We start from the raw sequence: 26604 nt of genomic DNA on the forward strand, positions 1-26604 counted from the left end.
CACTGCCCAAGTAGAGCAGCACTGTCATTAGAGCAGTAAATCAGCTTGTAAAATGTCCAGAATATGAAATTAAAATAAATGCAAGGTTACCAGTGCTCACACTTATAGATAATACTTTTTCTAAGTTCCATTATCCTTTCAAAAATAATTTACTTCTATTCTGCTTTTTCAAAATTAAAGGCCTAAAAAATGAGAGATCTGTCATCAGATCATCATCCTCTTGGGTGTACATATTGGAAGGGGGTGGGGGGGAGGAAGGGAGGGGCACTGGTGGTGTGGCCATGGTCTGGGAAATCAACAGCATCGTGGCTTAGGCCAAGGGAGTGGTTCAGAGATTAGAATGGGACAGTGACAAGGGTAGGGAATGGTCAAGGGGTGAGAGTGATAGTGCTGAGATTGAAGAAATGAGATGAGTTATGCCCAAATCATGGAAAGCAAGTAGAGTATTTTCTTTAGTGGAGTCCTGATGAGTGTGTCAGCATGCAAGCAAACTTATGCTGTGCAATACCCAGCTGAATTCTGGTAATAGTACTAAACCTTTGAGAAATAATGATCATTTAATTTCACTCCGGAAAAGGACCATTTTCAATTGGATAGGGAAATATAAGCAGCGCTATACAACTGAATTTCTATCAGACTGAAAGTCAGGAAACAAGCACGTTCTAAATCTTTCCAAAGTCAGGAAAAGGGAGAAATAGAAAAGGGGGAAAAAAAGAGTAACCTACAATTTTCAGTATTTCCTGTGCTTACTTCCAATAAAATTATCACCAGCTTTTCTTAAGTTCTATCATTTCTAGCTCCTTTTTCAGCAACTGACAGACCTGTCTCTGTTTCCATTCTTAGGATATATAACAGTACAGCATAGAAACAGGCCCTTCAGCCCATGAATCTGTGACAAACTAATTAAGCTAGTGACTGCAAACCCCTTCTGGCCGTACATGACCCATATGCCTCCATTCTCTGTATATGCATGAGCCTATCTAAGAGCATTTTAAACATCTGTATTGAATCTGTCTTCACCACTACCCCGGCTGTGCATTCCAGGCACGGGCATCGTCTGAGTGGAAAACCTGCCCCACACATCTCCCTTGAACTTTCCCCAACTCACATTAAGTGTATGCCCTCTACTAGTAGATATTTCAACCCCAGGAAAAAGATACGAGCTGAACACTATCTATGCTTCTCATAATATTATAAACTTCTATTAGGACCCCTCTCAGCCTCAAGGGAAAACTATTTATCTTTATCGTCTTTTTTGCAAACTGTGCTCTATGAGATTACTTCGACAAGCACTCCCATATGATTTAACACCACCGTGCTTTTCGAACCAACGAAGTGCCCGAGTCATCGTTAATTATCACTGCTGTCAGTGTGGTCCAAATCAGATCAATATGGCCTCCTTGGTCAAGGAAGATCTTCATTAGTGTTTTGTCCATGTTCACATTTGGTTAACATATCAAAGAGTATTAACTTACTTTCAATTCTTTTTTAGTTAGGATGATGGGGGGCTCGTCATTCACAGCTGTAATATTAATAAAAACTGTCCAAGGCAAACTCTGTTTTCTCAGTTGAGTATCATTGACCATTATGGAGAAGTTATCCTGAAGACTCTCGCTGTCATCATGAACATAGTAAATAAATTCTTCCTCAATCTAGAAAGTATGGAAATCAGTTTTACTATCAATTTGCTTTAAGTATATTACGTATAATATGAATTTGAATAATCATTAAAAACTGTACTTTTAATTGCTCTAGCTGGATATGAAGCCAGAGTCTTATTATACACTCAATGGCCACTTATTAGGTACAGGAGTGGAACCCAGTATGATCTTCTGCTGCTGTAGCCCATCCACGTCAAGGTTCAACATGTTGTGCATTCAGAAGATGTTCTTCTGCACATCACTGTTGTAACACGTGGTTATTTGAACTCCTGTCCCTTTCTTGTCAGTTTGAACCAGTCTGGCCATTCTCATCTGACCTCTTTCATTAACAAGGTGTTTTCACCCACAACTGAACCTCTTGACCATGTCTACCTGTTTTTATACATTGAATTTTTCTTCTTGGGCCCTTAGCTCCCAGTGGAGCATAGGCCATCACTGACCTATGTCAGATTGTCCTCTCTTCTGAGCCAGTTTCTCGAGGAAGAACCAGGAGTATCCCCAGCATCTAATTTCGGCCTCGGCACCTCTCCTCATGTGTTCTTTGGAAGTCCCTTTTTCCACTTTCCTTGGGGGGATTCAATTTTAATGCCTACCTGATGATGTTGTTGGTTGGCTTCCACACCTCCATTCTGTTTGCATATTTGTATCACTATGGTTCCCGGTTGGTGCACTGAAATGCTACTACATTTGGCTGATTAGATATTTGAATAACAGGGTGTACTGGTGTACCTAATAATGTGGCCATTGTGTTGACATTTGGTCAACATAAAATATCTTATAGTTTTATCATCCTTATATCATTAACGTAAGAAACTCTTCATTGACAATTATTAGTACAAAAATACTTCCGTCATATCACATTACCTGATGTCTCGTAAATGACAAGAGAGGATGTCCAGGAAAATGAGAATTTTCTAGATGACCATGGTTTGGCACTTTTACTACTATATATTCAAAATTAAGCTCAGCAAAATGAGGGCTTGCGATTTTTATAAAATCCTCTGTCAGTGCTTTTGATGCACCTTCCTTGATTGTAAAGTTATGCACTTCCACAGGAATCAACCTCGGAATAATATCAATCAGGACTGGAATTCCTGTCAATTCTACTATTCCGTTCGAAATATCAACGGTAAAACTGTCCTTTGTCTGATTTTCTTTCACTTGTACATATTGGATGCTGCCATCATTTACATCTTGTTGTGTAAAATACTGGATAGGCTTATGTTCAGTCCCAACATAATACCCTTCTGTTTCTGTAAAGCTTCGAATGTAGCCATGAGCTGGTGCAATTTTCACTTTGTAAACTATTTCAGACGGCAGATTATCTTCATGAACTACCTGAAAGAGTAACAGACGTGAGATTATTCAATCAACAGCTTATTTACATCTTTATTTATACATCTCATTCCTGAAATTTCTCCAGATATAATTTTAACATAAGCACCAAATCTGCAGCTAAACTAGTATTCTCTTTGCATTATGATACCAAATTAAGAAATCACTAGAAATCTTAGTACAGTGTAATAACACTCCCTGCATTCTGACTCAGTATCATTTAATTTATGAAGATGAATGACAGAAGTATTTCTCTGAGGAATCATTGCCACGAGAGTAAACTGAGAGGAGAAATTCCTTTATACCCAACATGAAAATTGTTAGTGTGGAATTGTAGGATACAAGAAGTAGCTGAGGGATGGGCTTTGGGGACGGGGCAAGTGGTTTGTTTGTTCAATTAATTAATTTATTTATAGATTCAGCACGGGACAAGTCCTTTCAGCCCAGCAAGCCACCTATTGTACCCCAGCCTAATCACAGAAAGTTTACAATGACCAATTAACTTACTAACCAGTAGGTCTTTGGACTATGGGAGGAAACCGGAGAACCCAGAGGAAACACATGCATATTCTTAGAGTGAATGCCAGAATTGAACTCCAAAATCTGATGCCCCCAGCTATAACGGTGTCATGTTAACCATTATGATAATGTGGCTGGGGGGGGGGGGGTGAAGATGCCACATCAGTATAAATTACTGTTGAGGCCGTAAGACATGGGGGCAGAATTAAGCCATTCGGCCCATTGAATCTTCTCACCATACCATCATAGCAGATTCATTTTCCTTCTCAAACACATTCTCCTGCCTTCCCCTTGTAACTTCTGATGTCCTTAAAAACAATCAGGAACCGATGAACCTCTGCTTGAAATATTCTCAATAATTTGGCCTCCACAGCCATCTGTGGCAATGAATTTTACACCACACTGTGGCTAAAGAAACTCCTCCTTATCTGTTCTAAAAGGGCGTCCTATTCTGAGGCTCTGCCCTCTGGTTCTACACTCTCTCACTATTGGAAACATCATGTCCACTCTATCTAGGCCTTGCGATAAATGGTAGGTTTCAGTAAGATCCCCCTCATTCTTCTGAACTCCAGCAAGCAGAGTCGCAGAACCATCAAACACTCCTTTCATTCCTGGGATCATTCTCATGAACCTCCTCTGGGCCCTCTCCAATGCCAGCGCATTCTCTCTTTGATACAGGGCCCAAAGGTGCTGACAATACTCAAATGTCTGACCAGTGCCTTACGAAAGGCGTAGCGTTACATCCTTGCTTTTATAGTCTAGTCAAAAATTAATGCTTTAATTGTATGCGTCTTCCTTACTACTAATTCAACCTGCAAGTTAACCTTTTTGGAATCGTGCACTGGGATTCCCAATTCCCTTTAGGTCATGGGTGTGGGATTTTACTATGAATGCAATGAAACAGCTTGTGGTGCTCCCATGTGGTGTAAGTTTCCACAGTTCCAAGGCTATGAACACTATCTTCCTATTCTGCACTATTTACCTTTGAATGTAACTTATAGCAATTTATTTTGCGTCTTGCACTGTACTGCTGCTTCAAAACAACTTCATGACTTATGCCAGTAGTAATAATACCGATTAGTTTTAACACCAAGCACTTGCTATTTTGGATATTACTGGTTTATAACTTAGCTTACAATTTTGCTACAATTCAGTAAGCTAAGATGTGAAATTTTACATTCACAGAACAGCTGCTGGAACAGAACCAAAAGTGCATTGTGCAGGTGAACCTGCAGGGCTGGTCTACTATTTACAGGCTCTCCCCAGGTACGGCAGAGTTCCATTCTACCAAACCCTATTTCTAGCTCGCCAGTTGAAGATATGGGCACCAACCAAGTTCCTGGGTGGCAGAAGATGCTTGCAGCCTTATAGCAAGTTGTAACTCCTTCCAACTACATATTCACATGTATTGGGTATATATAAACCAGGCATTTGAAGCCTTGGAGGTCCAGCACATCGCAGACATTGCCCTTGTGTTGGCCTTTGTTCCATACAAACCCCTATTTAAAGTGAGAGGCAAAATGATCAAAATCTGCTTTATTCACTGGCCAGTGATAACCAAACACATGGCTACACAGGAGGAAAAATAATGCAGGAAAAGGAGGGGGAATAAAATCGGCACAATCAAAGGCTATTCTTACAATGCTACTGACTTGGGAAACCCCTCCTGCAGATGTCACCAGGACTGATGAACATCAGAGTGTAGCTGACAAAATAAGGATTCTATGAAAAGCCATGGGTCCCACTAATTCCTACGGTCATCTTTAGTCTCTTTCTCCCACCCTTAAAAACACCCAATTATTTCTACTCTATGAATCTCAGTTAGCTGGCATATTGTCAGACACAACTGTAAATTTGAAGGATCCACAGTTATCTGCTTTGTGCTAAAAAATATTCTACAAAGTTCTTAAGTATCTTCAAATAAGTGAGCTGCCATTTTCACGGATAATCTGTCAACCTCCTGCTGTAAAATACAATAAAACACCAGAGAATGGAAATTAATGGCTGTTTTTTCAATTTATTCAGCATTTTCACTGTTGAATAATCAGCAAAGGATTTCTAAACTAGTAACTTAGGTGGCTCAGAACATACCACAGGGGAGGAGTAGTTGGCTTCAATATGGATTATGGTGGAGAATAATTTACTAGTTACTCCATACTAATAGCTAATAGCTAATAGCCATATAAACATAAAATACATACATTTAAAATGCATGTCATAGGCTTAAGATAATTTTTTAAAATTTAAAATTCTATTAGAACCCACAATATACCATAATGTAAATATATCAAAACAACTAGAATCACCAACTTATAACAAAAAACATTCAGTGACACCTGGTGGACAAAATTATACTACACCTTGCAGAAAAAAATGAACAAATTTCTTAAATCAACACACACAAAATGCTTGGTGGAATGCAGCAGGCCAGGCAGCATCTATAGGAAGAAGCACTGTCGATGCAGACTGGGAGACCGTTTCGCTGAACACCTACGCTCTGTCCGCCAGTAAAAGCAGGATCTCCCAGTGGCCACGCATTTTAATTCCACATACCATTCCCATTCTGATATGTCAATCCATGGCCTCCTCTACTGTCAAGATGAAGCCACACTCAGGTTGGAGGAACACCTTATATACCACCTGGGTAGCCTCCAATCTGATGGCATGAACATTGACTTCTCTAACTTCTGTTAATGCCCCTCCTCCCCTTCTTACCCCCATCCCTGATTTATTTATTTTCCCCCCTCCTTTTTTTCTCTCTGCCCATCACTCTGCCTGTTCTCCATCTCCCTCTGCTGCTCACCCCTCCCCCTTTCTTTCTCCCTAGGCCGCTGTCCCATGATCTTTTCCCTTCTCCAGCTCTGTATCCCTTTTGCCAATCACCTTTCCAGCTCTTAGCTTCACCCCACCCCCTCCTGTCTGCTCCTATCACTTTGGATTTCCCCTCCCCCTCCTACTTCAAATCTCTTGCTATCTTTTCTTTCAGTTAGTCCTGATGAACAGCCTCAGCCCAATACATCAACAGTGTTTCTTCCTATAGATGCTGTCTGGCCTGCTGCGTTCCACCAGCATTTTGTGTGTGTTGCTTGAATTTCCAGCATCTGCAGATTTCCTCGTGTTTACAAATTTCTTAATGCTCATTAAAAAAGAACAATTGAAAAATTGGACTCATCTGCATCTGAGCTTGACAAGAAACTTGCTCAGTCCTCAGATTGCTGTTAGAATGCAGATGGCTATTTTTTCCTCTGCTCACAGAAGCCACATGGATTTCTATGACTGACATATTAATTGGTAAAAAAAATTGGTGTATTAAAAATGGATATTAAAATTACAACTTCAATGTTGATTACTGCACATACATTTTAATATACACACCTACACTTTAGCTTTGTATTTTTGAGGTATACTTAAAAGGTTGTAATATGTTACCCTTTATTTGTTGATGTTCAAATATTAGTTTGATACAAGAGCATTGTTTAGTTATAATGCACCAATATTAAATGTTATTTATTATAAATGAACAGGTTGAATTCCTATGCTTCTGCATAGTTGTGCTACACAACTTACAGCATCATTTAATAATGACTTCAACATGGAAATAAATGTCAGACCAATACTGAAGGATTTCAACTTGTATTGTATATGACATACAGGACCAGGGAATATCTACAGACACACACAGCACTTCGCCCACATTGTTGTGCCAGCCTTTTAACCTACGTTAAGATTAATCTAATCCTTCCCCCTTACATAGCCCTCCATTTCTCTAACATCTATTTGGCCATCTAAGTGTTTCTTAAATGCCCCTAATGCATCATCCTCTAGCACCAGCCCCAGCAGAGTGTTCTATGCACTCGCTACTCTCTGCACAAAAAAAACCTCTGACATACCCACCGTCTCCCCACCCTCCCTAACACTTTCCTCCAATCACTTGAAAATCATGCATATCTGCCCGGGGGATAAGTCTGGCTATACACTTGATCTATGACTAGTATCATCCTGCACACCTCTATCAAGTCACCTCTCAACCTCCTTTACTCCAAAGAGAAAAGCCCTAGCTCACTCAACCTACCCTCATAAGACATGCTCTCTAGCCCAGACATCATCCTGGTAAATCTTAACTAGTTGAGATTTCTTAATTTTGGTATAAATCTTAATTTTGGTATAATTTTTTTTGCTGGTGGCTTGATGTTTATCTTTAGAAGCTTTTTGTATGACGCATAGCTCCGGGGTTGAACACCTAATGGGTTCTTTCTTTTTTTCTCACCTTTTTCTTGCTTTAGTAGGTTTTTTCTCTTTTCTTCTCTTTTTTTTGTGTCACCATATTTTTCAATCTTTAATATTGTTTTATTTCTCTTTTGAGACACTGTGTTACTTACTTTGATGTACTCTTGTATTTTGGATAATAATAATAATAATAAAAAGATTTGAAAAGAAAGAAATCTTAACTCGTTTAGCAAGGAGCAAATTTTCTACAACATAGCATCACTGCATGTCAAACCAGAATGAACCATTGCATTGGAGGTTGGGAAATAGCATCCTGTTTACTCAATCCTCCAAGAGGACCACAACCTTATCGTGGTTTGGAGGCTTGCGTGCCTCAACGGCCCAGAGAGATACGTTGGCTGGAGTCAGGGCTTTATGCTTTGGCTCTTGTAGGATCACTCATTCCAAAGAGATCAAATGTAAGATGGCAGACTAAGACTGGTCCACCAGTCCTCCAGGTTCGGGGGTTCAGCTCAGGGCTTATAACCCTGACTGGTTGTTACGGAAACAGCAACGATGAATCCTTCTACATCTGAGTGTGACGGTATTCCCAAGTCTCCACCTGGGAGTTGTGTGACTGACAGTAGTGAAAACTCAGAGGAAGTTAGTCGATGGCTATTTCAATGCGCAAACAAAATGATATCCATTAAATAAGATTGAGTTTGGCTCTGTTAGATTAGACCGTATAATTATTTTCTTTGCAGTTTAATAATTTATGCCTGCTAGTATTTAATACAACTACCTACATACATGTTCAGTGTGTCTGCTGGTGGTCATAGTATAAATATACAATTGTTCAGTGTGTCCCAAGTGATTACAGTTCTTTGTATATTTCTGAAAGCTTTTGGTATCCCATTATTTGAATGGGGCCATCTGATTGGTTAACTCTTATCAACAAATTAGAAAGAGATTGGTTCTTAGCTATGGTAAGAAGGGTATGAACACGTTGGCCTGCCACCTTTATTCTTTCTGTTCTTTTTTGCTACTCTATGTTTCCAATTCTCTTAGCACTTAGTTAAAAAGCGTGAAGCAATAAGTTTTACGTCTCTTAGTTGATGTCTAAAAGACCCTTGGATCAAAACATCAGACTCCAGCAGTTCAGTTGCCTACAGTAGTCCTTTTTCAGAGATACTCTGAAAAACGAAATGTGGGAGAGATGATAAATGTTAATAACGAATATAAAAACAAAAACATCCTGCTGCCATCTTACCTGAAGATTTGTTTTGCTAATCTTCACAGGTTTCCCCTCCTCAACCAACAAACTGTTGTTGTGCACAATTTTTGGAGCGTGCTGATGACTCTCCAAATATATACGAATATTAATACCTCCATCGAGCAGTACATTCTTGGCTTTTATTGTGAAATTGAAGCCATCTACAAGGTTGTTGCTGTTGTCATGTTGGTATACCACACGACCCATCTTCAAATCACTCTGTGTGAAAGATTCTGTACGTACACCATTCAAATACAGCGTTCCATGCTTTGGTGACAGAAACACACTATAATTAATTTCACTTTCATCTGTGATGTAAAGATTTGTTCTAACACTGAAATTAGCTGTTGTTACAGACACTCCTTGCCCCTTCTGCACCATAAGTCCTGTATTGTTGGCTATTTGAATGTAAGGACCAGAGGCTCTGACTTCCAGTAACGAAGATGTGTAGTGTTTTCCATCAGTAACAAACAAGACAAACCTGCTACTGTCAGTACCTCGATGCACAAACAGAACACGTTTCTTATCAAGGTCTTCTTGGGAAAACTGGAAAAGTTTTTTGGAGGAGTCATTCACTAAAACGATGTCACCATTTGGAATACCACGCCGGGTGTACAACAGCTGTGCATCATTGAAGTCCGAATCAGGATCATGGTAGCGTAGATCTTCAGAGGTTAACAGCCGTTGACCATTCCTAACCACATGAAATACTCTGTCTACAACACGAATGGGTTTCTCATCATTTTTTAGCTGAATGGTTATGGTGAATGTCCCTACAATGGACACAGAATTTGGGTCAGATTCTGAAATGTCTGCAACCTCTCCAGCAGTGGCTACAAATACAAATTCATCATGTGTAGTCTCAGAATTGTCATGCACGTACATGAGCCGATGCCCAATAATATCTTCATTAGTAAATGTTGTTATGTTGTCATTACTATCAGTTGAATCAGAGCGATTGATACGCTTCAATTTGCCATATCTGGTACTCTGTACAACAGCATACAAGAACTTTTTAGTGTCCAAAGTTTCTGCAAATAATTCTGTCTTTGTTATTAGCTCTCCTTCTCCCTCCACTAATGTGAGCCCATTATTTGTTAAATTAATGGAATTAACATCAGCCTTAATAAATAAGTGGAAATTATGCTTCTCGGACACTACTTGCTTGGAATAAAGCTGAAAGCTGAAGAAATCTTCTTTGTCTTCATGCAGCTTTCCAACTGGTTCATATTCCACCAACTGCGCATTAATATCTTTCTGACTGAAAGAAGAATTCTGTGTTAAGATTTTGTTATTCATCAGAAGCTGTCCTCTTTCAGGTACAGTCACTAACCTGTAGTATAGCCCACTTTCAGGGATTCTTGGTCCTTTTACAGAAGCATGGAGATTCTCAGAGGTGAGAGCTTGTTTCTTTCCTTTATTGATCTCTAATGGAATATTTTTTAGGAGCTTGAAACGGACCCAGTTTACTGTAATAGGAAAAACCAGCTCTTCATTAGTTTTGCTCCCTACGTTAACTTTAAATTTGAACATGTCGGTAACACTGCTGGTCTGAAGTTTATGGAAAGTGCCTAAGTATCGTACCCGGCCCCGGTCTACTGATCGCTGAGAAAAAGAACCGGTTTGCTTCCATGCTCCACTAGAATGTTGCCGTTGAATTTCACCATACATAGGAGCTTTAGCAATGTTATAACGTATTTCTACTTCCTGATTAACTGCATTGGTTTCAACTGACAAATTGTAGTTGGTGATTAAAGCAGCATCACTCTGATCGACTATCAGACCTGTATTATTGACTACTTTATAAACCACAGGCACTGCCATTATACGTAAAACAACAGTATTGCTCACTCTGTCACCATCACTGACACGCAACACAATCCTTGAGGTGCGAACACCTTGGTGAGCGTAATAAATGTTTCCTTCTTCCAGATCAGTGTTGGAGAATGTGCTTATTGGAGTACCACGATTCAGGGCATTTTCCAAAAATCCAACATTTTCATTAAGATTACCTAAAACAAAGAACTGAAGTTCTGTTGAATTTGTGTCAACATCAATGGCCTTAATCACATTGTTGGTAAGACATTTCTTGGAATTCTCTAGCAAAGTGAATAAATTACCTTCTGGAAGAACAATCTCAGGAGCATCATTAGTTGGAGTAACAGTAATGTTAAAAAGATACTGCTCATCTCCTTTCAAGTATTCTGGGGCTTCCTTACTGTTTGCAAGAATGGAAAATGAGAACTGATCATGGGAATGTTCAGATCCATCATGAACATAAAATATTTTTTCATTCCAGAGGTTGGACAACGTGAAAGAATTCTGTTCATGCTCTGAATCACTGACCAATTTCAGATTTCCATGTTTCGGCTGCTTTGCTATCTTAAATACTATTTGTGACTGCTTTAGACCCAATTCCTTAAGCTCAAGGTTCAACTCTATGTGCTTAGGCTCTAGTGCTTTCTGCCCTCCTTCTGAAACTACTAGATTATTGAGAGTCAGGAATTTCTTAGCTTGTGGCTTAGCTGTGGGTTTAAGTGTCCTCTGCAGATTGGAAGCTGTTGGGGGAGTTGCCATTTGAGCTGTTGCACACCCAGCTGAAATATCTTTTGTGGCAAGCACATTTTTTAAGCTTTTTATTTCAGAGTTAGTTTTGACATCTTTTAGACAACCCCTGAAGGATCCTCCTCTTGCTTTTCTTCCTGCAAGGGAATGAAGACCAATCTTCAAGACCTCAACACGGTTGCTTTCATCTGTGCCACCAATAAACAGTGGACCCCTCAAATTAACATTTTTGCTACGAGAACTCAGAGTAGCCTTTACAGTTTCATCATCCACAGTGAGATGAAGATGCTTAGATGTAACTTGCAGTTTAATATAATGCCAAGTATTGTCATTAACTTGACTTAGGGAAGTGAGATGTGTTGTCTTTCCAGCTTTCCCAACAACCACTTGAATCAATCCTCCTGCAATTTCCATTGCAATAAAATCACCTTGTTGACCAGCATGATATAGCAGCAAACCTAACGGCTCAGTAGTGCTTATAGTGCATTCAAACACTGCTTCTTCTTGTGTATCCCATGTAGTAAATTCAAGATAAGATTTTGAACTAAATAAACTGATAGGATCACTATCTTCAGCAAAGAATTCGTCACTGCAGCCTGCTGAAACCTCATGAACAGTCTTAAATCCAGAATACGTTCTCAAAGAAGACAAGATATCCTGTTGGTTGAAGATCACCTCATTGATGCATCCCCGGAAGTTATTTGCAACTCCTTTCATGTAAGGTTTCTCAAATTCACCGGTACCTCCTACAAAAACACCATGTTGAATGTTAAGTTCATGAAGTTGACCTGGCACAGTCACACTAGTTCTGTAGTGGTTGTCAACTGTCAGGGTCACTTCATCTGCTTTGTGGTGTAGCTCCAACGTGTGCAATGCCAAATCATTCAGCTCCACTCCTCTTTCAGAGTGAAGAATATTTTCACCAGAACCAAGCTCCAATTTCACCTAAGAACAGCAAAAACAGTATTAGAGCAAAAGAGAACCTTTTCACCAGAAGCAAGCTCCAAATTCTGCTAATCACAGCAGAAACAGCATTAGAACAAACCCGACCCCATTTTCTCCCCCCGACTGGCTTACCTGTACAAGACCAGCCTGGAGCTCCACCAACCAGTAATCTGTTTCTCCTGCTACCAGGACAAGTAGTCCACTTGATCTTGAGGTTTGAAATCGTAAACTTAATGATGACTTGCTAGAAGCCTCTGCTATTTTGAGATGCACATAGCTCTCTCCAAAAAAAGATGCTAAAATGAAAGAAAAACATCCTGTGAATCATTAAGTGCAAAAGGGTTTACTGAAGGTAAAATTTTGAGCACCAGCAATACAACTCACCATAATAAAAAAAAATCGATTTTACCAAAAGAAAGTTGCCATTTGCATAGGAGAGGCCCCAACTTCGGTGGCAGTCCTTTGCAGGCTATCACTCTCTACCACTGCAATGCTTAGCATCATGTATTCAGGTCATTAATGGGCTTTGCTACTTCTTAACTAGAGGTACAAGGAAATGCTCTATGGATTTAAGACAGTGAATGTTATTACCTCAAAGTTGATAGCTTCCCATCTAACAACACTCAGCTTCTCACCAAACCTCCCTCAAGGGGAATAAACGCTGATCTTTCAAGCACAGCTGAAACCGGCAAGTCATAAGCAATTGATCCAAAATGACATTCAGAAGAAATCCGCAGTAATTACATGAATAAAATCTACGTTAATCGTGGCTAATTAATTCTAAAAGAATCATTAACTTTTCCACTTGATACATTAGAGAACTACTTATTCTCATATTTTTGTCACATGCTGTTTAACCCTTTCCACATTCCAGTTAGAGGGCTGAGATCCAATGAGATAGATTTGATCCATTTTACCAGTTAAGCAATGATCAAATATGCACTTACACATACTAAATAAGTTCTTAAAGCCATTTAAAAAAATGTTAACAAATATTTGCTATTCATTTAAGAAAAACTACACAGAAATTTAACTTTAAAAAAAAAATCCACCATCATTTTGAGGGATTTTAACCAGGCCAGCTTGAAGAGTCTCTATTAATCATTACTAACAAATCACTTGTAGTACCAAAGGAACCAACACACTGGACCAGTGCTAAACCACCAAGAGTGCTTACTATACTGACTCACACCTACATTTTGGAAAGTCTGATCTCCTGGCTGTACTTCTACTCCCTGAGTATAGGCAGAGACTGAAGACTGTAGCACCAGTAGTGAGGACCAAGAAGGTCTGGACATGGGAAGCACAGGAGCACCTACAGGACTGCTTTGAATCAGTGGACTGGACTGTATTCAAGGATTCTTCTTCAAATCTGAATGAGTACACCACAGCTGACACGAATTCATTAAAACCTGTGCAAATGAGTGTGTGCCTATGAGAACTTACAGTACATTCCCGAATCAAAACCCGTAGTTGAACCAGGAGATCTGTAGTCTGCTGAGGGCTGGGTTTGTGGCATTTAAGTCTGGTGACCCAAGTGTTTACAAGAAAACCAGGTATGATATGCAGAGGGCTAGTTCAAGAGTTAAGGAACAATTCTGAACAAAGGTTGGAGGCGACATTGTACGTACATCAACTCTGGCAGGGTTTGCAAGACATTACGTCCTACAAAGCAAAACCCAATAGTATGAATAGCAGTGATTCTTCACTCCCAGATGAGCTCAATGCCTCTTATGCTCACTTTGAAAGGGAAAATAAAACTACAGCTATGAGGATCCCAGCAGCACCTGGTGACGCTGTCATCTCTGTCTTGGAAGCCAACATCAGGTTGTCTTTCAGGAGGGTGAACCCTTGCAAGGTGGCAAGCCCTAATGGAGTGCCTAGTAAGGCTCAGAAAACCTGTGCAAACCAACTGGCAGGGGTGTTTAAAGACATTTTCGATCTCTCATTACTAAAGTCGGAGGTTCCCACCTGCTTCAAAAGGGCAACAATTATACCAGTGCCCAAGAAGAACAGTGCGAGCTGCCTTAATTACTATTGTCCATTAGCATTCACGTCCATGGTAATTAAGTGCTTTGAGAGATTGGTCAGGGTTAGAATCAACTTATGCCTCAACAAGTACCTGCACCCACTGCAACTTGCCTATCACCACAACAGATCTACGGCAGACGCGATCTCATCGACTCTCCACGCGGCCTTGGATCACCTGGACAATACATATACGTATGTTAGGATCCTGTTTATTAACTAGAGCTCAGCGTTTAATACCCAATCCTACAGTCGTGATCGAAAAGTTACAGAACTTGGGCCTCTGTACCTCCGTCTGCAACTGGATCCTCAACTGCCTAACCGGAAGACCATAATCTATGCAGATAGGAAATAACATCTCCACCTCGCTGAGAGACATGTCCTTTGCCCACTGCTCTACTCTCTCTACACCCATGACTACGTGGCTAGACACAGCTTATATGTCACCTATAAATTTGCTGATGATACTACCACTGTTGGCAGAATCTCAGATGGAGTTGAGGGGACATACAGGAGCGAGATATACCAACTAGTCAAATGGTGTAGCAGCAACAACCTTGCACTCAACTTCAGTAAGACCAAAGAACTGATTCTGGACTTCAGAAAGGGCAAAATGAGGGAACAAACACCAGTCCTCTGAGGGATCAGAAGTGGAGAGAGTGAGCAATTTCAAGTTCCTGGGTGTTAATATCTCAGAGGACTTAATCTGGTCCCAACATATAGGTGCAGTTATAAGAAGGGCAAGACAGTAGCTATATTTCATAAGGAGTTTGAGGAGATTTGGTATGTCACCTAAAACACTAGCAAAGACTACCATACAGGATCAAAGTAAGCTATAGAGAGTATAAAATTAGTCAGCTCCATCATGGGCACTAGCCTCCTCTTCAAGGACCGCTGCCTCAAAAAGGTGATGTCCATTATTAAAGACCCCCACCACCCAGGACATGCCCTTTCCTCATTACTACCATCAGGAAGGAGGTACAGGAGCCTGAAGGCACACACTCAATGATTCAGGAACAGCTTATTCCCGTCTGCCATCTGATTTCTGAATGGACACTGAACCCATGAACATTACCTCACTAATTTTTCTTTTATTTTTTGTTTTTGAATTACCTAATTTTTAAATTTATATATCTATATCCATATCAGATACACACAACCAGTCAGTAATTCAGTCTTTAAAAAAAAAATTATTATGTATTGCATTGTAATGCTGCCGCAAAGTTAACAAATTTCACGACATACGCTGGTGGAATTAAACTTGATTCTATGTTTAGCAGCATTCATCTTTCCACTATTCTTGAGCAGATTTCCAGTCTCTGTTGCTGAAAAGCATCCCAATAGCATGATGCTACCTCCACCATACTTTACAGTAGGGATGGCTGATGCGCAGTATTAGAATGACGCGACACATACTACTTAATGTTGAGGCAAAGAAAGTTCCACTTTAGTCTCATCCAATCACAAGACCTTCTTCCACATCTTCACAATGATGTTCTAAGCCTTGATGGGGAAGGATATGCTTTCCGCGCCCCCCCCCCCCCCCCAGGGCTTTTCCCTTGCCATCCATAAACATCCTTTTAGTGCAAGGCCTTGGAGATTGTGGAACCGTGAACTTCATTTCCAACTGCAGCTCACTCAGAGTGACTTCTAGTGTCACAGTAGCCTCTCTTGCAATGCCATTCTTCTCTGGTGACGTGACTAAGTTTATGGGGGCAGTCTGACCTAGGCAGTGTGGCTGTGGTTTCATTTTTTCCCCATTTTTTCATGATGCACTGTACTGAACTCTTGGGTTTGTGCAGTGTCTTTAAGAAGGTCTTGTAGCCTTCCACAGATATGTGTTTCTCTATTATCATTTCCCAGACATATTTTGAATGTTCTTTTGTCTTTGTTTTGGTTTGGTCTGTTGAAAATCCACTAAACCGTTGGACTTACAAACAGAGGTACTTATTCTTATCAATTCATTGAAAACAGGTGATCCTCCAATTTTCTACATCAACGAATTGGGTGAGTTGGTAAGGTAATACTGTATATTGCACTGAGTAAAGTTAACATAGTAATTACAAAGGAGATGAATACCTTTTCAGCCTCACTATTTTGGTTTCTAATTTCCAGTAAATTGCTGACAGGTTTTGGAATTTTTCTTTGGATTTGACATGATGCACAATGTTTTGTAGATTAGCTCAAAAAAAATCCTACTTCAATGTATTTCAAATTTAGACAATGAGAGTAAAATGTGAAAATATTTGAGGGGAACTGAATACTATTCAAAAGATAATGCCTCAAAAAGGCAACATCCATCATTAAAGACCCCTATCACCCTGGACATGCTCTCGTCTCATTGCGAACATTAGGGAGGTGGTACAGGAGCCTGAGGACACTTAATCAACCTTCCAAGAGTAGCTTCTTCCCCTTTGCCATCAGATTTATGATGGAACATTGAACCCATGAACAGTACATCAGCATTTCCCCCTGCTTATATCATTTTTATGTATTACAATGTACTTCTGCCACAAAACACCCAATTAACAACATTAAACCTGATTCTGACACAAATTACAGAGAGAATCAGATTTATTATTACTAACATAGATGACATCAAGCTGTGCAAGGATGACATTTACTATAAATTACAAAATAAAAGAGCGGTAAAAAGAAATAATGAGGTAGTGTTCATGGGTGATTCAGAAATCTGATGACAGAGGGGAGGAAGATATTTCTGAATGGTTGAGTGAGAGACTTCAGACTCCTGTATATCATCCTAATGGTAATAACAAGAAAAAGGCACGTAGTGGAAGATTAGATTTCTTGGTGATAGATGCCATCTTCCTGACACACCGCCCATTGAAGATGCACTCGACTGTGGGGAAGGGTGTGCCAATGATGTAGCTGGCTGACTCTGCTATGCTCTGCAGCCTCCTTCAATCCTGTGCATAGGAAGCTCTACATTAGGTTGTGATACAACTAGGCAGAATGTTCTCCGCAGTACATCTTTAGGAATTTAGTAACACGGCAAATTTCCCCACAACCCTAATGAAGTAAAGTCACTGCCATGCCTTCTTCATAACTGCATCAATGTACTTATTATTTAGCAGCCAAAGTTTGGAAAATATCTTCCTCTAAATACAGTTTATCAGCTAAAAATACTGCTTGGTGAGTTATAATTACAGTATTCTTACTTGATGTAAGAATCAGGAAATTAAAAAAAATTTGTTTGATATAAGAAACACAGCAAATTAAAAGCTCTGATAATTGACTGGAGACTGTCACAACAGGATTTTGTTTTTGTTGCAACAGCAAGAATATTCAGAAACTACAGATCAAAAATATAAGTTACTCCTACAGAATGTTTTAATGATACATGTAGGAGCTATCTCGAGATAAAACATATACCAAATGCCACTACTCAATCAATATCTACCACACCCATTCCCCTCCATCCCACCCTTCACATCGCCTTACTATGAAACATGTATTGAACATAAACATACACCTTAGGCGAAGCAATCATTTACTTCTACTACTTCCAGATTTAAAGCTGCACACAATCTATTCTCCTTCTCAAAACAGTTTGGGTGAGAGCCTTGAAGAACACTTCCATTTCGTCTAAAAATAAAAACAAACTTCCAGAAGCTTGTCTCCAGTACCCTATACAACTCCAACAACACTCAAAATAACTTGGTAAAACAGCGTGAGGCTGACTGGTGCAACATATCAGCTTTAAAGTCATAAAACTGAGCTCAGCAGTTACACATGATTATCATTATGATACTGAAAGGCCTGGATAGGCTGGATGTGCAGAGGATAATTCCATTATTAGCAGAGACTAGGACACGAAGGCACAGACTCAGAACAAAGAAATATCCTTTTAAAGCCAAGATGAGGAGGAGTTTATTCAGCAAGAGGGTGATGAATCTGTGGAGTTCTTTGCTACAGAGGGATGTGCAGGTAAGTCACTGGGTATATTTAAGACAGGGATTGGTAAAGGGGCAAGGGTTCTAAGGAGAAATCAGGTGAATGGGATTTTTATTTTAAAAATCAGCCATGACTGAATGGCAGAGCAGACTTGATGGGCCAAATGGTACAATTCTGGTCCGACATCTTACGGTCCACTCCCAGTTTTTGTATTTCACATTTCCAGCATTCAGATGCTTTCTTCCTTTCATTGAAATAATTCAACAGTGGTCTTATTTACATTCCTCCAGAACAACTTTTTTTAAATTTAGAAACCCTGTTACTATGCATTTTCACCTAGTATTATCAATTCTACGATCTTTAATTTTTCATGATCATAACAGATCTCTTATCTGACTTCTCACATATTTTCAACATCCTCACATCTGTTAACAAATTCTTCCTTGCCCAAACCTAAAGCTATGAAAACCACAGATCTGACACATATGAATAATTATTTATCTGCAGAAGCCCAGCTTCAGTAAAAGACAACTTAAATTTCCCTCATGAAAATGATATTAACTAATACATTTTGGAATAAACATTTTGAAAATATTGTATAATCCCATCTAATTATAAGGCCTCATCCAATCAGTTAGGTTCATCATCATCGTGATGTGCCATATCAGTTAATATTACCTACAAATGTTTGGTGTCTCATACAAGTCTCAAGCTTCTGCAATCTCAATACAAAACCAGTAAACATTTCTAATTCCTGTTTCCACCGACAATCCACTCATGGAATGTCTTTTAATAACACAGGATTACAGGGGGATGACTGATGTCTTCTGGAAAATACTGGGAGCATTTAAATCATCAAACAAAATAATTGTGTGCCACAATGATCAGTTTTAAAGATAGCAAGCGGTAGTTAAGCACAGATTTAGTTCAGGGGATTAGTACTGGGACCTTTTTTGTTGCTTGCAATATATATTAGCAACATGAACATTAATGTAGGAGGAACAATAGATTAGTCAGAGAGACAAGAGACTGAAGTTGCTGTAATCTAAAGCAAATAAAAACGAACTGTTGGAGAAATCCATCAGGTCAGGCAGCACTTGTGGAGATACGGGGATTGTTGGTGCTTCAGACTAAAAACCTGCATCAGGATGAGAACAGAGAGGGATGAAGAGGTGGTAGGGTGGGATGAGGATGGGTCTGAAAGGTGGCAAATGGAACTAGATGAAGATAGGTAGGTGGAACAAGGGGAGGGAGGGGAAGGTGATGGTAGAAAGAAGTTGGAAGGTGATAAGTGCAACCCAGATAAGGGAGGGATGATGGGAAGATGGAATCAGGTAGTGGAGGGGAATGAAACTGGCTGACAGAGGAAAACAAGGTGGTGGAGGTGAAGCTACTTAAAACTGGAAGGTTCAGTTTTCATATCATTGGGTTTTGGACTGCCCAGGCAGAATTTGAGGTACCATTCCTCTAGTTTGTGCTTGGCTTCGCCTTGACAGTGGGGAAGGGAAGGGAACTTGAAATGACATGCAGCAGGGAGTCAACATAGCCATGGAGAGAGTGGAAAATTGGTGCTGTTGTCGATAGTAAGGAAGGTTGTCTGAGGGAACGGCAGCATGTGGATCAGAAGGAAAGATGGAGTGAAGCATTGGCAGATAGATTTTAATCCTGATAAATGTGAGATGATGCATTTTGTAAAGTCAAATAATGCTATGACATGTACAATAAATAACCGAGTCCCAAGTAAAGCTGATGAACTGAAGGACTTGGGGTTCAAGGCCATAGTTCCCTAAAAGCAGAAACAGGGAAAAATAGGATGATGAAGGAAGTAAAGGGCATGTTCACTTCATAGAAAATGAAGTTGGAAAGTTACATTACTTTACCAAACAATGGTAGGGCCACATTTGCCATTAATTCTCTCAGTCGTTCCACTGGCACTGTACTTTCAAACAATTCCAGATGAAAATGAATCACAATTGCCACCAATTCCATCACAACTATTACTTCCAATAATTCCATCATTTATCATGGCCATCTCTCACTGAATGCTTGCAGTGGCAAATCTTCTGTCCAACATTTGTATGCTATGTTATAGAATTTGATTGGGAAATCCCACCCTGTTGTTGTTACAGTAAAACTGTTGATGCAGCATGCTGGGGGTCCTTGGTGGTACCCAACTGGCAGATCTTCCAGACTTAATTCCAAATAATATACTAACATAGCTTTACATTATTTTTAAGAAATCATGTTGCAAACAAGCATAACAAGTTTTCTTGTAAGCCCATCAAGTTTAAAAGGAGCATAGGAGCTGCAGCTTCAGAAGTTTAAAGGGAGCAGAGGATCCAGGGCTCATGAACCAAATGCTCAACAACTGGGATTTCTGAACAGTTAGATAGCAGAAAATCATAATTTTACAGTACTGTGTATTTCATTTAGGTTACTAAACTGCTTCACAGTTCTTAAGATTACTGGTAAAATTAGTATTGATTTATTATTGCCATGAACAATACAAAGAAAAGTTTGTCTTGAATACTGTTCATACAGATCAAATCATTGCACAGTGCATTGAGCTGGAATAAAGGTAGAACAATAAAATACAGAATTCTACAAGTTACCAAAAATGTGCAGTACAGGTAAATGATGAAGTGCAAGATCACAATGAGGTAGAATGTGAGACCAAGAGGCCATCTTATCGTACAAGCGTCTGATAACTGCGGGATAGAAACTGCTTTTGAGCCTGGTGACGTGTTCACAGGCTTTTGCATCTCCTGCCCGATAGGAGAGGGGAGACGTTAGGATGTTTGGGGTGGGTGGGGTCTTTATGCTGATTGCTTTACCGAGGTAGCAAGAAGTGTAGTTGGAGTCCAAAGAGGGGAGACTGGTTCCTGTCATGTGCTGAGCCGCAGTTTCCTGAGATCACATGCAGAGCAGTTACCGTACCAAGTCATTATGCATCCAGACAGAATGCTTACTGTCCAGGTGTAATATTAAGAAGTTAGCTATGCATTTGGTGTCACCCATGACTTCGGCCAACTTTGGGCGCACCGGGGATTTCTCACTTCCACGGGAACCCCTATTCAGAATGCTTTGTATGTACAGAACCTCCTCAGGGCCATCCTCCCAAAACAATTGGCTATTGTTAAGTGCTCAGCACACCTCTCCGTTTCCTCCACAGTCACCCACGGCAACAATCGGGCAGACGGGGAAGCCAAATTAGCGGCACAGCCATTCACATTGTCTCCACGGCAGAGAAATTGGCCTTGGCCTGCAAGCAAAAACACAACAATGAAGGGTATCCCAGACATGAGCGCTGTGCATTAATTCCAGGGTGTCGCCCCGACTCAGAAAAACAATTATGGAAGACACATGGGTGCTCGCACTCTGCGTCAGCAGGCCTCTGGCTTATGCCAGTTGGCCAAGTGTGTATACCTGATGCTTTATTACCAATGCTTATTGACGGCTTACATACTGATACACACCCTGGCAAGGAGGGAATGAGTAACATGTTGCTACGCACCTGGTGGCACCATAGGTTGAATGAGGCAGCACACAAAAAAAAATGGTCATGTTTAATATGTCAAAATAATGAATTTGGGAAAAGGGGTAAAGTGCGCCTCAGGAAAAACCCCCTTGCCAGGTGGTCCATTTGAATGCATCCGGCTTGATTTTATTGAATTACCGCATGTACAATGTTATAAGTATTGTTTAATAGTTGTAGATGTGTTCAGTAGATGGACTGAAGCCTATCCAACCACAAAGCCTCAACGGTAGTGAGACTGTTACTCACAGAGATTATACCAAGATTTGGGGTACCCCGACAGATAAGCTCAGATAATGGTCCTCACTTTGTAGGAAGGATAAATAAGGAGATGTATGAGGTGCTGCATATCGAGCAACAGTTCCACTGTACCTACCACGCCAGGGTGGCGGGCATAGTGGAAAGAGCTAACGGCACCTTGAAAAACAAATTGGCCAAACTGATGTCTGAAACTGGCCTGAATTGGCTAAAGGTTCTTCCATTGGCACTGTACCACATGAGGATTACTCCCCATTCGACTACAGGGGTGTTGGCTGCCGAGGTCATTTATGGGCGCCCGGGAAGAACCCCATGGGATGCCAATACCCAACCCTCCACCCAAGTTGATCTCAACGTCATGGGGGACGATTTACAAAGGTATTTTAGGTAATTAACATCCTCTTTAAAGTTTCTTCATTCACAGGTACAGGAGGCGTCCTTGCCACAAAGAGGCTCGAAAGCAGAGTGGCCTGACGTAAAGATTGGAGACGCGGTACTGATAAGGGATTGGGAGCGCACCAGGATTAGACCTTGGTGGAAGGGACCCCTCCAGATACTTCTCCAGATACCTACGGCGGTAAAGGTACAGGGTCACGACCGTTGGGTTCACCTGAGTGATTGCAAGTGATGGCTGCTGGAAGAGAAGTGATTATTGTTGGACTTGGACTCTTTATCATTGCCGTCGCCTTTATGGTGACTGCTCTAGAGGAAAATCTGTTCTATAAAACCCATATGCAGCTGCATGGTAATCGTACTGTATGTTATCCGCTTGCCAAATCAGTAGAAGCCCTGTTTGTAGCCACCCCGGAATGGAACCCTAAGAGTCTGTACACCATTGATACCTTGGACACCCCCGCATAGGAAGGACAGGCAGGTTCTGGCAGGGGACAACAGGGCAATGTGTAGAACTTGTATACAATGATAGGAGGAAATCCCCAAGACCTCATCCTGTTAAAGGCAGAAAGGCTAACTGTTCTGACCCACAGAGTTACCCCGACTGTTTTGGAGGAGAAGGCTGGGGCTGTGTAGTAGGTCTAGTTCCCAACAATGTCTCTTGTGCAATCACTCATTGCATACGGCATAGATGCAGAACACAAGGAGGATGGCTTAGTTGCACATGTACAGAACAACAGCTTTCCTTCTTAATGGGACTTTTACCACCGCCACATCCACTCTGCCAGCTTTGTTTGTGGTGGGAACGAATGGGCCGGTCACGGTCCCCTGCCCCCAGAAGGCTCACGTCCAACGAAGACTTGTGGCCCGGTCAGAAAGTAAGGAGTTCTGTGCAGACTGGAAGGATCCTCTTTAGGCTATGGGTTTCTGAGTACTCTCTCTAGGGGATTCGGCAGGGACCATAGCCGTAAAAAATCAGAACCACCTTATTTGTGGGCTGACCGTGCTGGGAAACAGTACTATGGAAGGACTGGAGGCCATAAATAAAGAGCTGGCAGAGTTGCGACTGTATGCCCAACAGACCCAGTATGCTGTAGACTACCAGTTGGCTCAGCAAGGAGGAGTATGTGCCTTAGTAGGGGACAAGAGTATCACCCAAGTCACAGACAAATCATATAACACATGCTATTCAGTCTATCAAGAAACAATTAGATAATTTCAGGGAAGGTCCCAAACCAGAGGATGGGTCGTTAGGTTGGCTACTAGGAGGTTCCTGGGTTCCTATTTGCTACATAGGCTTATTACAGTCATGATTGCTCTTATTGCTACGTGTGTGTTATTAGTTTGTATTAATACGTGTTGCAAGTTGTGTCTGCAAGAGCTAAGAAATTCATTTTCGGCCCCAATCTGAATGTATTATCATGGAATGATAAAAGGAGGGAATGTAATATTAAGAAGTTAGCATCTCGCAGGATGCTTGTGACCCTGGCTATTTTTTTTTAAAGGTCATAGCAGCTATGAGCTTGAGAAAAAGAGTATAAATGCACAAATGCTTTCTCATGAGATAAGCTGAGTGGGTGACAGTAGCCTTGGTGTGGGAAACATATTGTGCCTTGTGTTTCTTATGGCACCTGCAAGATAAGCAATTAGAGGGAGTGACTACTTACAAGGGCAGCAGACTTTGGGTGGTGGGCTTGTGCATGTCTGTATCCAGACATAGTAGCAATTAAAACTGTTATACAAACAATTTATGACTGATAACGTTAACAATATTCATCTGCTGAGAAACTAAGGGGGGTGAACCCACATGTATCTGTGTATGTGACTGCATGATATAAAAAGAACTGTATTTGCTTCAGGAGGTAGAGACCCTCGAAGCAGCCTCCGAGAGAGAGTGCTTAAGGAGGGTTCTCTCGAGTAACTTGCTAATAAAGAGTTAAAGTTACTTTCACCGTAGTACGTGGTGTCTTTGCATCAGGTAGATCGAAAGAAGTTTATAACACAGGGAAGTATCCAAATACATTCATTAATATTGAATGGTATATAACGCACATATGGACTCTGTCACATAAGATTAGAGGACATCCCAGGTCATTCATGCAGAAAATTTTCCAGAAAAGTGACCCCTGCTTCAGCAAGTATCATCTAAGGATTGGAAACAACTACAAGTTGGTATTATAGTATCTTTGATTTTACCTCTTATTGAGGGTCTAATTCACAGACTATAATCCTGATTAACCCATGGATTATCCCACCCAAAATCCAATCAAGACCTCAAACTTTCTACTTACTTGTGACCCAAACACCTCTCCACTCATCTGGCTCCAGCTACTAATCATGTATACACAGAATCCCAAATGTCCCATCTGACTCTCGGGAGTTCCTCACCAATTTCAGACTGAGCTTTAAATTGCCTCTGCCAACCCACAGAAGATTCTGTCCAATGCCAGCGATCTATGTGCCTGCCAATAGATTTTGCATAAAGCAAGCATTGGCCTACCACTCATAACCCATCAGACTGTCTTTCCCAAAGAACAGTATCTAGGCAAGGAAAAGCAGAGGGTGGGCAAAGGGAAGGAGGGAGACTGAAGAGAGAAGCTCAAGTTCATTAATTAGTACTTAAACTGCAATCATTCTTTGCAGAATTGTACAGCTCCTGCCGTAATTTGTTCCCTTCTCGTTTATACATCCCAAGGGGCTTTGCAATGTCATTGGCCTCATGCAGTTGATTCCTCATAATCATTCCAATGAGCAGAGACACTGAGGTTCCTTACTCCTTTCTAAAGCCGTTTGCCTCTTCTCACTTCGGAAACAGCAACCTCCCCCTACTTACCAACCATTTGGTTGTAGATAATATCTCAAAGAAGAACATTGGAAATCGACACCGAGTAGGCCACTATCCTCGAAACTTGTTCAGCATTCCACAAGATTGAGGCTGATCTCTTATCATTTTCCATCCTTTGACTCTTGTTAAATCTAAACATCTAGTCACCACTGTCCTGAAATATTAAGTGCTGAGCCTCCAGATTCGCCATGGTAGAGAATTCTAGGTGAGGCCTAGGCACAATATTTTAGATTACAATGAAATAAACTTGACTGGAAAGCAAAGAAGAAAACTACATGACCAAAAAAATATATCTTCCACCTTGGAATGTAAACAATCTATAACATGTTCACACAAGAATGCTTACTAGTTATGAAGCAAGGAGTCGTAAAGTGCTGTTTGTATTTCAGACTTGTGATTAACTTGCAGCAACCCTTTAGATGGGCATACTTCTGTTAATGCAGATGTTACGTACAATTTAATAATGTCAGAACATAATAAAATGCATAATTCAATACAACATAATGAACATTTCTGTTGAATTTATCAACTATTATTTTTTTATCAACAGCAATTTTTGAGACACAGATTTGGCTTCACTATTTCTATTCTGCAGCCACAAATCAAGAGCAAATTACAATAATTTAATAATCCCAATAACCTTTTCTTAGCGCTATCCTGTAGAAAGCTGAATGTAGAACAGACCAGAAACACTCTTTAGCTTATGTCGTCTATGTTGAACATGTTGACAATTTAAACTAAACTCATTAAATTAAATCCGTGATCTATCCTTCTATTCCCTGCCTACTCATGTTCCACTATAAATGCCTCTTAAACATTGCTATCATAATTGCTTTCACCATCTTTCTTAGTGGCATTTAAAAAGTACTCGTCTAGCAAGAGCGCCCTCTTCTTTGTGGTGGCATGTTGGGGAGGAAGCATTAAGAAGAGGGATGCCTCACGTCTTAATAAGCTGGTAAGGAAGGCGGGCTCTGTCGTGGGCAAAGTACTGGAGAGTTTAACATCGGTAGCTGAGCGAAGGGCGCTGAGTAGGCTACGGTCAATTATGGATAACTCTGAACATCCTCTACATAGCACCATCCAGAGACAGAGAAGCAGTTTCAGCGACAGGTTACTATCGATGCAA

General features: G+C 40.6%; 1 protein-coding gene across 1 annotated transcript in view; it reads right to left on the reverse strand.

Moving 5' to 3' along the window:
- Positions 1 to 26604, reverse strand: part of LOC140737775 (chondroitin sulfate proteoglycan 4-like) — an 89428-nt gene that overhangs the window by 52027 nt on the left and 10797 nt on the right. The window contains exons 2-5 of the mRNA XM_073064407.1: positions 12637 to 12800; positions 8992 to 12504; positions 2526 to 2999; positions 1476 to 1652 (exon numbers count right to left, since the gene is read on the reverse strand). Of these exons, the coding sequence (XP_072920508.1) occupies positions 1476 to 1652; positions 2526 to 2999; positions 8992 to 12504; positions 12637 to 12800 (4328 nt within the window). The remainder of the gene's footprint in view (positions 1 to 1475; positions 1653 to 2525; positions 3000 to 8991; positions 12505 to 12636; positions 12801 to 26604) is intronic.

This window comes from Hemitrygon akajei, chromosome 13 (assembly GCF_048418815.1).
Source record: "Hemitrygon akajei chromosome 13, sHemAka1.3, whole genome shotgun sequence".
Lineage (NCBI taxonomy): Eukaryota > Metazoa > Chordata > Chondrichthyes > Myliobatiformes > Dasyatidae > Hemitrygon > Hemitrygon akajei.